Source organism: Amblyraja radiata, chromosome 15 (genome assembly GCF_010909765.2).
Source record: "Amblyraja radiata isolate CabotCenter1 chromosome 15, sAmbRad1.1.pri, whole genome shotgun sequence".
Lineage (NCBI taxonomy): Eukaryota > Metazoa > Chordata > Chondrichthyes > Rajiformes > Rajidae > Amblyraja > Amblyraja radiata.
Window position 1 is genome coordinate 7,650,116 of NC_045970.1, and position 12,965 is coordinate 7,663,080.

The window sequence follows — 12,965 nt, forward strand, 5'->3', positions numbered from 1 at the left end:
AGGTCTCACCACAATTGCCTTTCAAAGTATATGCAGAATGGTTTTGGATGCATGTGTACCCATTATGTGTACTATTAAGGTCTATAGCATGTGTCCCTCCAAACAATGGTACATTTAAATTCTTATGCCCCGGATTGTACTTTTTTGCTTCCAAATGTTAAGCAGCATCATGAGCAAGGTGTTCCTGTAAAGTTTGTTGATGCTTTTTCATGACTAGTGTTAATTTGTAATATAATTGTTTTGCGTGGTGCTTTCCTTTGAGCAAATTGTTGAATCCATGTTACTTTATTAATTAAGTTGGAAGAAACTGTGCAACAGGAGATACTGTTGGGTTCAGATCACAAAGGGTGGTACGGTGGATGTGTTGTCGCCTTACAGCGCCAATGACCTGGGTTCGATCCTGACTACGGGTGTTGTCTGTATGGAGTTTGTATGTTCTCCCCGTGACCTGCGTGGATTTTCCCCAAGATCATCGGTTTCCTCCCACACTCCAAAGGTTCCTAGATTAATTAGCTTCTGAAAAATGTCCCTAATGTGTAGGGTAGCACTAGCACTAGCCAAAGAGCCTGTTTCCATGCTTTAAACTTATGACTTGCGTGAAAGGATTCAATGGTGAATGAACTTCAATTTAGGGCAAAGATTCCAAACCTACCAAGTTGTCTTGGCCTATTGCTTCCAGCATGATACACAAATAACTGGTGGCATAAAATCTGTAATCCAGTAGCAAAACAAGCAGACTTGTGGGAATCCATCTGACAATTAGTGCCTAGCTCATTTCAACTTGCATTACCTTTTGGGATGCTCCAGGAGTCCAGATCATCCTATTTGAATGCATACAACACTAAATTGTGCAAACTTGTCTGAGAGCTGAGTTCAGGGCCTATCCCACTTGGGCGTTATTTGCGCGACATTTAAGCGACATCATTCTCCAATGACCTTCTGCTGAAAGCAGGCACGGAATACAATGAGTGCAGGAAGGAACTGCAGATGCTGGTTTAAATCGAAGGTTGACACAAAATGCTGGATGGACAGGCAACATCTCTGGAGAGAAGGAATGGGTGACGTTTTGGGTCGAGACCCTTCTTCAGACTCCAGAGATGCTGGCTGTCCAGTTGAGTTACTCCAGCACTTTGTGTCTATTATAGAATACAATGAGTTCATTGATGAGGGACCCATTGTTGCCAGCGGTGCTGCCCGCCTTGCTTTGTCGCCCATTTTAGCGTGCAAGCCATACCACAATCTACAGATATCCTTGTCTTTGCCTTGAGTCCACAATTGGCAATTTTAGTGGCTCAGCCAAGGTCGTAGATGGATTTCTTGTACCACCCTGGGTCATTGACTTGAATGCTGCAGACTTGCACTTCACCTGGAGTGGACCTTGCAGTTCATCCACAGTTTATGGTAAAGGAGGACAGGTATCGCCTACTTTGGTTCACAGTCTTTGAAATAGTATGTGACAGCAGGGGCATATTCAGCTCGGTTAGCCACAGATTCCTTGAATCCACGGACCAGTTCACCGACTCCGAAGGGTGTCATCGATTTCCTCAAATTAGCACTGCAAGATTTTCTGTACCCGATCCATGAGCTTCTGCTTGTAAGCAGGGAGTTGAAGTACAGCCAGGTGATCAGATTTACCAAAGTGCGGACTAGGAATGGAGCAGTATGCATTGTTGATGGCTGTGTAGCAGTGGTCAAGGGTGTTTAGGCCTCTAGTCAGGAGATGAGCTGATAGTACTTTGGCAGCATGTTCTTGAGGTGGGAATGATTGAAATCTTTGGCTATTACAAGCACTGCCTCGGGGTACTGCCTCTCAAGGAGATAGTGTGCAGTTCCCTTTAGAAATTTAGGAATTTAGACATTTAGAAAGCAGACCCTTACACCCTTAACCTTGCCCAAGCCCCATGTAGCGAGAAGCTCTCAGGTTGAATGGCACAATCAGATGAGTCAGGGGTGAGCAGAGCACACAGCAGACCCTCAGTACTCTAAGGTAAGTAAGTCTAACTTTGTGGACTAGTTAGAAAAAAGATACTTCATTCGACAATTGCATCCTGTTTGTTGAATGTTGCACTCTGATGGTTTGTCAATGAAAGCTGAGAAAGCCCGTGGATTGTCACCTTGTCGTGGTGGAGAAGCTTGTGTGGACCTGAGATCCTGAGAGCGATGCCGTCTGGAGCTATGCTGCTGGTAGGGCCACCCATGGCGGTAAGGTAGAGGGGGAGGTCCCTGACAAAGAGTAATCCAACCAAGACCTCAACGGCGGAACAGGCGGAGGACGATGGCTGACTTTAGTGGAGCGTCGGAACGGCGGATGAAGACTGCAGCAGAAAAGTGTCTCCGGTCGTCTTGGACTCCATGCCACTGGATCCTGACCCAGATCTGTCAAGAATCGTGTGGTGGCTGTCTGTGCACCAGTCTCCCCACGTTAAACAAAGTCACGCACAGGTGTCCTCCATGGGAGGACAGTCATACGTTTCTAGCGACCGTCGATGATGAGAAAGCCCAAGGTACCCATATTAGTGCAGTAATTCAGTGTTCCCTAGTGTTAAAATCATCTAGATTCTAAATTAGTACGGGTGTCAGGGGTTATGGCGAGAAGGCAGGTGAATGGGGTTAGGATGGAAAGGTAGATCAGCCATGATTGGAGTAGACTTGATAGGCTGGAGCTCCCAGGTGGAGTCGATTTGAAGGGCTGAATGGCCTAACTCTGCTCCTATTACATATGATCTCTGAGATAAGAATTAATTAGAATATATATGCTATGTATCTATTGAAATACGGATGAACTGTTACTAGTTGTTGCCTCAAGTGGACATGCACTTTTGACACCAGCAACTGAATTGCTAGCAAAAGGTTGTTGGCCTTGAACTGTGGCAGCACAAAGAAACAATGGCTCCTGCTCAGGTGACCATGCAATGTGTACACACCTATCTGTAAATAATGTGGAGTGGGTTTAAAATTGGCTTGGGTATCCACTTCAGACAAGTGTAACCGCAAATTGGATATCTATGGATCCAGCCATGCGTAGAGCCAATATCTAGTACATTATCCAACAAAAACAACATTCTGTTAAGGTGGCACGGTGGCGCCGCGGTAGAGTTGCTGCCTTTCAGCGCCAGGGACCCAGGTTCAATCTCGACTAGGGGTGCTGTCTGTACGGAGTTTGTACATTCTCCCCGTGACATGCAAGGGGTTTCTCTAAGATCATTGCTTTCCTCACATAGTCCAAAGACGTGCAGGTATATGGGTTAATTGGTTTTGGTATCATTAAGTTGTCCCTAGTGTTAGTGTGCAGGGATTGCTGGTCACTGTGAACTCGGTGGGCTGAAGGGCCTGATTCAGTGCCGTATCTCGAAACTAACCCGACAAAAATATGGTGCATGCAATTTACATAGCTAAAGTGCCTGGTTAAATCTGCCACGCAGCCGTTCAATCCAAAAATGGTTGAATATGTTCCATTCCAGGAAAGAACTAATTTCATTCATATTGGGTTTTTGTACCAAGAACGAATGCTCCATGATCAAATTTCTAGGCAGGTTAAATAATTTTTTTTCTAATGAAAATAATTTGTGGATGCGGCCTAATTCTTCTAATGGAGCAGACCATGCTTCCCTTTAGCCACCTGGTCTACATCCTCCTTGAACTACTGCGTGTGTGTGGGCAAACACTGAGGGGAGCTGGAGGCATTGACTCCAGCAACGCAGCACCAAGGTGCTAAAGGGAGGAGAGTGGAGACACTGCACACCTGCCCCGCGACTGGGCATAAAGGCCCTGTCCCACTTACGTGTCCTTGGCACGCAAATTACGCGACCTCCCGGTCGCGTTGGGGCACACGGCATCGTATGGCCGCGAGGGGCCGGTACCACTTAGAAGCGCAGAGGGGTATGTAGTTGTGCGCGACTTGTCTTAAAAGGGGGAGAGATAGAGGGGGCTCCGAAATTTTTGTAGTGAACGAAATCTTCGCTGGCCAACGGCCTGTCGCGTAACTGATGGCCAAAGTGGGACAGGCCCAAGACCCTGGCGCGACGCAACGTCTCACCTTCAACAGCAGTAGAAGCAGGCAAACGATCGCCGAACTCAGCCTGGGGCTCACGGCCGTTGCGGTCCTGATCCGCCCCCACTTCTACTCCCAGAGCAGGGCCAAGAAAATTGAAGATGGACACAAAATCGTGGCATTGTGTTTGGCACCAACCTTGTGAGCTGTGATTCCGGTGCTGTGAAGCAGAGTGGTGAATTCCTCCGTCACCATCAGAGGGAATGGTCTAGACATTCAACGTTTTGGCATAAACGTTGCGTATAGTTTTACCTTGGACCAACCTCAATGAAGCTCTGGCCAAGAAAACGCCCCAACATCTCTACTGCCTCAGAAGGTTGCATCACAGCTTCCTTTGGCAACAGCTGTGCCCAAGAACGCATCAAATGACAGAGTTGTGGTTGTGGCCCAGTGCATCACATAACCTGCTCCTCCTTATAGAAACTTTAAAAATTCTTAAGGGGTTGGACAGGCTAGATGCAGGAAGATTGTTCCCGATGTTGGGGAAGTCCAGAACAAGGGGTCACAGTTTAAGGATAAAGGGGAAATCTTTTAGGACTGAGATGAGAAAAACATTTTTTACACAGATTGATGAATCTCTGGAATTCTCTGCCACAGAAGGTAGTTGAGGCCAGTTCATTGGCTATATTTAAGAGGGAGTTAAATGTGGCCCTTGTGGCTAAAGGGATCGGGGGGGTATGGAGAGAAGGCAGGTACAGGATACTGAGTTGGATGATCAGCCGTGATCATATTGAATAGCAGTGCAGGCTCAAAGGGCCGAATGGCCTCCTCCTGTACCTATTTTCTATGTTTCCATGTTTCCTGCCCGTCGACTCCATCTACACTTAACCTTAGCTCAGGAAAGCAGCCAATATAAATCAAGGGCCAATTACACCCTCAACATTCCCTCTTCTCTCATCTCTTGTCGAGCATAAGATACAATAGACGAAAGCATGAACAGCTTGGGGCAAATCTTTAGGGTGGCACGGTGGAGTAGCGGTGAAGTTGCTGCCTGGCAGCTCCAGGGACCCGGGTTCGATCCTGAATATGGGTGCTGTCTGTACAGAGTTTGTAGCTTCTCCCTGTGAGTATGTGGGTTTTCACCGGATGCTCCGGCTCCAGTCCACACTCCAAAGATGTGCAGGTTTGTAGGTTAATTGGCTTTGGTAAAATTGTATATTGTCCTTGGTGTGCAGTGTGTGGAGTGATTGCTGGTCGGCATGGACTTGATGGGCCCAAGGGCCAGTATCCCTGCTGCATCTCTAAAGGCTTCTTCCCCACTGATATCAGACTATTGAATGAAGCTCTCGAAAGCTAAGGGTGTAGTCCTCAACTCCTAATCTACCTTATTGTGACCCTTGCACCTAGATCTTATTTGCAAATGATATCTAGCAGTGGCACTTTAAAGCTGTAAAATATTTTAATTAGGATTAATATCGGTTACCGAGGCTATTTATATGCTATTGTCAGTTGGATTCTAAAGATCTGTTTTCCACCTTCACTTGAAATTGAGAGTGTTTGACGTTTTGCATTGCCTGCAGACATACAGCTATCAACGCAATTAAGAGGGATGATTTTGAAACTGTCAGTGCCTGGACGTTTTCAGATTACACCTGGCCCTGTCTGTTGCCAATAATCAGTCCCACGCCAGCCAGCTTCCATCTAGATAAGATGATTTCTGCCCTACAGACAGAAAGTGAAGTGGGGCTGGTTAGTGATAAGAGTGCTTCTTGTATCTTTCTCTTTTAATTTGACTTCCTCGACTTCCCTCCCAACAGGTGTATGACACAGAACTGGAGAATGTCCCTGAATTCAAGAAGCTGACTGATTTCTGTCAGACCTTTAAACTCTTCAGAGGGAAAGCGGAGGATGATGAAGACCCATCAGTTGTGGGTGAATTTAAGGTAGTCTTTTTCTTTCAAATAAAATGCAGACACATGTGGCCCCATGATCCACTGTTTTTAAATATGTTCTGCTCAGTGGCGGACTGGGTCTAAAAATATTGGTTGCCAGGAGACAAAGAGGGCCCACTTCATCAGGGGCCCACTTGCCATCGGGCAAGCTGACACCCTGGCCAGTCTGCCACTCGTTCTGCTTCTGTACTTGCAATTTATCAGGTTGGAGGCTAAAGGGCCTGTCCCACTTTCACGACCTAATTCACGACCTTTTTCACTCGTGGACATTTTTCATCATGCTAGAAAAAAGCCCCGACCTACTTGATGCCACGAGTACCTACGACTAGCATCACGGCCTGCTACGACCTACCGACGACCTCCTACGACCTCGTGACGACCATGCTGCGAGTACGAGTCAAGGTCAAACTCGGCAGAGGTCGTGAATTAGGTAATGAAAGTGGGACAGGCCCTTCATTCTGCAATTTAATTCAGCAAACAAAAACTGTTTACACGCCGTTAATACAAGATGGACCAAAATGTGTTCTTCTTCCAAAAAACAATCCAATGGGATAACTAAAAGCAGGGTCCAAACTCAATATTGTCTGTCCATCTCCCTCTATAGATGCTGCCTGAACAGCTGAGTTCCTCCAGCAGTTGTGGTCTGAATACAGATTTAACAAGTGGCCTGAGTATGGACTCAAAAAGCTGGAGTAACTCAGCGGGTCAGACAGCATCTCTGGAGAAAAGGAATAGGTGACGTTTTGGGTCGAGACCCTTCTTCAGACCGAGAGTCAGGGGAAAGGGACACGAGAGCTATGGACGGTGATTTGGAGAGATATAGAATGAATGAAAGAAACAAAAACGTAACGATGATAAAGGAAACAGGTCATTGTTAGCTGTGGGCTAGGTGAGAATGAGTTACGGACAATGAGACTCAACAAGACGACTTTAAGGCTACAACAACTTTGGTGGGGGGAGGGGTGGAGAGATTATAGCTGGCCCATTATAGCTGGCCCTTTTGCTCTGCTGTCACGCAACAAAAACAGAGAGTCTGAGACGGAATTTCTTCCGGCAGGCCATCAGGACTGTAAACTCTGATCTCACCAGTGCGTAAATACTGTTGCGTCTTTTTTAATGTAAATTCTGGTTCTATTCTGTTCTGTTTTGCACAATCCCGCAGGCATTGCCATTTTCATTTCACTGTACATCTTGTATGTGTATGTGACAAATAAAGTTGACTTGACTTGAGAGAGGGGAAGCAAGGGTTACTTGAAGTTAGAGAAATCATGAATCATACCGCTGGGTTGGAAGCTGCCCAAGCGAAATATGAGGTGCTGTTCCTGCAGATTTGGCTGCACTGACTTTCTTAAACAACTGGCTAATGTGCCAGCAAGAGATATGCCATTCATCAGTTAATACTTACAGTACAAACTGTTTCATTTGTTCATTTGCTGTTGAAATTGCCATATTGCTGTGGTCTGGCATCACCAGCTTTGGAGTAAAGTAATTGCAGCTATTTATAAATGGAACCCTTTCTGTAAAGATGAGCGGAAAATGCTACAAATTTGTTTCAATGAATTATTTATGCATCTGGCGTTCTTAAAGTTTTATTTCATTTGCTTTGCAGGGTTCCTTCAAAATTTACCCTTTAAGTGATGATCCAGGTATTAAAATGCCTGCACGTCAGTTTGTAGAGCTTCCCGATAGTGGAACGCAAGAATGTTTGGTGCGAATCTACATCATTCGGGCTATTGACTTGCAGCCGAAAGATAGTAACGGCAAGGTAAGAAACTTAAATCTGTTATTTAATGTGCATTAAATCTGCTGGTATCGAAGCATACTATGGCTGTACTTGGGACAATCCAATAGCTGCAGTGCTTCCAAATGCAACAGCATTGCAATGATTAACAAGTCTGTAATGCAAGAATTTTAACTTTTTGGGTCGCTTTTCCTATTTAACAACCCTCGTCCCTCCATGAAGATGTTTTAGTTATGAATTACCCAGTCACTGGTACAACATTCCCATTGATTATATGTGACAGTGCTTCTTCTTCTTGCGTATGGCGTGCACAGCCTAAAGTTGGAGGACACCTCGTTCTATTTGATCTTATTTGATTGTGCATGACAAGTTGATTGCATTAGTTGAAACAGGGCGGACCACGTGAACGTTGCAATCTCCCACCCCTGACAGTGCTTCTGATGCCAGAAAAAGATTTTCACCAAAATTCAACTTGTTCACCATTCAGCTTATTCAGCAATGCAAATTTGAAAAAAATAAATTGCTTTCATTTTCAATTTGAGTATTAGGTGGGATTTTTGGCGATACAAATGCCATTGTCTTGACTGCTGCTTGTGATTGGATGTGCACAATGGCCAAAATGTCCTTCTACTCGTCCTTGTCTATATATTTTTACCCATGTGACCTATTTCCTGTCGGACAGATCTGTTGCATTAATGTTCATCTAAAATTATTTTTCTTTTAGTGTGACCCATTTGTGAAGGTCAGCTTGGGTAGAAAATCAATAGAAGATCGAGATAATTATGTACCCAAGACATTGAACCCAGTGTTCGGCAGGTAATACATAGATAAATTATCTCCTGTTTAGTGCATGTTCAATAGAAGTGGTCTTATCTTCGATAAGTTCGATGAGTGTCTTTTAGAGTCATGGTCGTACAGCATGGAAACAGGCCCTTTGGCCCAACTTACCCACACCAGCCATCATGTTCCATCTACACTAGTCCCACCACTGGCCCATATATCTCTAAACCTGTCTTATCCATGCAAGAGCGGAACTCGCTATAAAAACAAGGAGGGGACGGGGGACACAATTGTTTGGCGGCCACGCGCGCATGCGCACACTCACTCGCGAGGCTCAATCGAGCGCCAAATGCAGCTCAACTGCCTGTCTCGCCGGGTTAACTACAGCCCTGTCTGGACTGACGGGACACCTGCGCCGCTTCTCCACGCTGGACATATTTCCCGCAAGCCCAGGCAGGTTAACCTGGCGGGACAGGCAGAGTTGAGCTGGGTTTAGCGCTGTTTCACTGCGCTGACTGTGGGCCTGGAGGCACAGCTCCCGTCTGTCTGCTCTGGCCACCCGTGGGGGGGGGGGGCACTCGGGACAGCGCCGGAGACCCGGCCAGGATCGATCCTGCCTTCGGATGAGGCGCAGGTCTGTTCCATGGGGGGGACGTGTCCCCTCTGGCCCCCCCCCCTCCCCCCGGGTTTTCCGCCCCTGCATCCATGTATCTGTCTGAATGCTTCTTAAACGTTGCGATAGACCCTGCCTCAACGACCTCCTCCGGCAGCTCGTTCCCGACACCCACTACCCCTTTATGTGGAAAAAGAAACCCCTCGGGTTCCTATTAAATCTTTTCCCCCGCTCCACAAATCTGTCCTCTGGTCCTCGATTCCCCAACTCTGGGAAAGAGATTCTGCGTCTACCGATCCATTCATCTCATGATTTTGTACACCTCTATAAGATCGCACTCATCCTCCTGCGCTCCCTAACCCACTCAACCTCTCTTCTATACCCCCAGCCCTTGGGTCTTGGCAACATCCTCGTCGATCTTCTCTGCACCCTTTCCAGCTTTACACCATCTTTCCTATAACATGATGCCCAGGACGGAACACAATGCTCCAAATGCGACCTCACAGAAGTCTTATTTAACTGCAACATGACCTCCCATCTTCTGTGCTCAGTACTTTGACTGATGGAGGCCAATGTGCCAAAACCCTCTTTGACCATGCTATCTACCCTGTGGTGCCACTTGCAGCAAATTATGTATCTGCACTCTTATATCCCTCTGCTCTCTAACTCTCCTCAGAGATTGTGTTGGTCCAGCCCATGTTTGTCTTTCCAAATGCAACATCTCACATTTCTATGGATGAAATTCCATCGACCATTTAAAAAATAGCAACAAGTCCTTCGGCCCACCGAGTTGACCATGACCAACCATCTCCCACTGGTTTTATATTCTCACACTTTCACATGTATACCCTAAAAACGAGGGGGATTTTACAGAAGCACCCTGCGGAAACGCACGTTATCTCAGGCAGAAGATGCGATCTCCAGACTGATGACACTGGAGGTCAGGATTGAATCCGGTCTCTGGTACCGTGAGACAGCAGCTTTACCAATTGCTCTGCCCAAAGAACAGCATGGACAGAAATTTGAAGAGGCTTGCGAACTTTCTGTAACTTCCCGGAGATTTATCTAATACGAAGTAATCAAAAGAATATTATGAATGGCATTTAAAGATTTGTTATAGTTTTTCTGGCAAAGAGCATAGTTTTTAAATTGGGATCAGTTTCAAATAACTTGGGAGGCAAATAATTGTTTTGTTTTTTTCTTTATTTGATGGTTAGAGTGAAAGCAAATGATACTTATTGAGCTACAAAAATGGATAGAAAGATCTACTTAGTCTATAGATAAATGTAAAATGCTGGAGTAGCTCAGGCAGTAGGGACAGGCAGCATCTCTGGAGAGAAGGAATGGATGACGTTTTAGGTCGAGACCCTTCTTCAAACCTACTTAATCTTTGACAAGCTCTTCTCAAATGAAAATTGCCCTGTAATTATCAGAGCTCCGAGCAGTCTTATTTTCCTAGTTTGAGTGTCAAGAAGGTCTCTTGTCATTCAAGTTGAGATTACTCATCTCATCCTTGAACAGGCATGAAAGCTAATACTTTGTGGTTAAACATATTCCTGGATGCATATTCTAACTTTTTTTGAAAGCAAAATGTTGTGATGAGCAATGTTGTGAGTAAAAAGTCCAAATCCTTACTTTAGAAAAAACACAGCATTGGTTGGAGAAATGATCACCATTGTATTATTTTCCAGGATGTTTGAGATTAGTTGCAATTTACCGACGGAGAAAGATCTCAAGATTGCACTCTACGATTTTGATTTGTTGTCACGTGATGAAAAGGTTGGGGAGACCATTATTGATTTGGAAAACAGACTTTTATCACGATTTGGAGCTTGTGCTGGATTGCCTCAATCACATTATATGTGAGTACTGAAGATGTATTAACTTTTGTATTTTTCAATGTTTTCTCTCCGCCCTGATATTTAGGTCCTGGAATATGGTTATCAAGGCCTGAATCAATCTCTGGAATGGAATTGCAGGAAGGAACTGCAGTTTAAACCAAAGATTGACACAAAAAGCAGGAGTAACTCAGCGGGTCAGACAGCATCTCTGGAGAGAAGGAATAGGCCGAGACCCGAAACGTCACCTATTCCTTTTCTCCAGAGATGCTGACTGACCTGCTGAGTTACTCCAGCTTTTCGTGTCTATCTTTCGGATTAGATGTAATGCTTTATGTTGGCTATGGTCACGAGCAGGTGCTTCATAAAAAAACAGTTCTTCCCTTCTGTACATTACAAACACCTATTCTTGGACAATAACTTGGACAATAAAAAAACAAAGATATTTCTCCCTATTTTGGCCTTGATAAATGGTTGAAGTAAAGAGTTCTTATTGATCGACATAATGTTTACTGAAATAAATTTATCGTGTGAAGTGTTTTGATGGGATCGTTCATCTTTAAGGGCCTGTCCCACTTTCACGATCTAATTCACGACCTTTTTTACTCGTGGACATTTTTCATCAGGCTAGAAAAACGCCACGACCTACTTGATGCCACGAGTACCTATGGCTAGCATCAAGGGCCTGCTACGACCTACCTACGACCTCCTACCACCTCGTGACGACCATGCTGCGAGTATGAGTCAAGGGCAAACTCGGCAGAGGTCGTTAATTAGGTCATGAAAGTGGGACAGGCCCTATAATCGGATCAAACATTATTTTTGTTTCTGTGTGGTTGATTTGGATGTGAGTCACTGAATTACTTTTTTTTTTTCTTTAAACAGTTCTGGAATAAATGCCTGGCGCGATCAGCTGAAGCCATCCCAGCTGCTGCACAATTTGGCCAAGATGAAGGGTCTTTCTCCGCCTGTGATCTCGAGCACCAGCCTCTCCTACAATGGTCAGGAATACGTGCTAAGTGAAATTGGTAAGTGCTTTTGCCACAGAAAAGTGGCAGAAAGATAATATTCATAATAATTCTCAAATGAGGAAAGTGAAATGAATGTGCATCGAATGTGCACCAGTTCAAATCAAAGCTTATTAATTGTTTTACTGAAAGCCTTTGTTCTAAACTACAGGAACTGTGTTTTTAGTACAAAGGAAAATGTTTCCACTGTTCTTTAACCAGAATTATCCAGTGCAGCAGCAAGATATGTCAAGTTATTGAGGCCAGTTCATTGTCAGGTAGTTGTCAGGTGAGCTGAGGCCAGGTAGTTGAGGCTGGTTCATTGGCTATATTTAAGAGGGAGTTAGGTGTGGCCCTTGTGACTAAAGGGATCAGGGGGTATGGAGAGAAGGCAGGTACGGGATACTGAGTTGGATGATCAGCCATGATCATATTGAATGGCGGTGCAGTGCAGGCTCGAAGGGCTTAATGGCCTACTCCTGCACCTAATTTCTATGTTTCTATGTTAGAAATCTAAACTTGGTATTAAATAGTAATGTCACACGGCCCATTAGTTAACTGCAACCAGGGAGCAGTACATTTGTTTTTAAAATAAAGACATGAGGTGCTGGAGTAACATGAAGTGTCAGGAGAACATGCATAGGCAACGTTAGGGTTAGGGTCCCTTCTTCAGGCTGATTGTGTCCCTTTGTGTTCATGGCGTGTCCCTTCTTCAAGCTGTTAGTCTTGGGGAGTGGGGTATACAAACCTGGAAAAGAGATAAAGAGGTGGGGGCAGGACAACATCAGATTTGTGATGGACAAAAGCATAAAACATAGACAATAGGTGCAGGAGTAGGCCTTCGAGCCAGCACCGCCATTCACTATGATCATGGCTGATCACCCTCAATCAGTACCCCGTTCCTGCCTTCTCCCCATATCTCGTGACTCCGCTATCTTTAAGAGCTCTATCTAACTCTCTCTTGAAAGCATCCAAGAATTGGCCTCCACTGCCTTCTGAGGCAGAGAATTCCACAGATTCACAGCTCTCTGGGTGAAAAAGTT

General features: G+C 45.1%; 1 protein-coding gene across 3 annotated transcripts in view; it reads left to right on the forward strand.

Annotated features, from left to right (window-relative positions):
• myof (myoferlin) overlaps nt 1–12,965 on the forward strand; it is a 282,434-nt gene that overhangs the window by 160,616 nt on the left and 108,853 nt on the right. For all 3 annotated transcript variants that reach the window (XM_033033586.1, XM_033033588.1, XM_033033587.1), the window contains 5 exons: nt 5,809–5,934; nt 7,553–7,708; nt 8,409–8,500; nt 10,769–10,939; nt 11,801–11,943. In XM_033033586.1, coding sequence (XP_032889477.1) covers nt 5,809–5,934; nt 7,553–7,708; nt 8,409–8,500; nt 10,769–10,939; nt 11,801–11,943 — 688 coding nt within the window. The remainder of the gene's footprint in view (nt 1–5,808; nt 5,935–7,552; nt 7,709–8,408; nt 8,501–10,768; nt 10,940–11,800; nt 11,944–12,965) is intronic.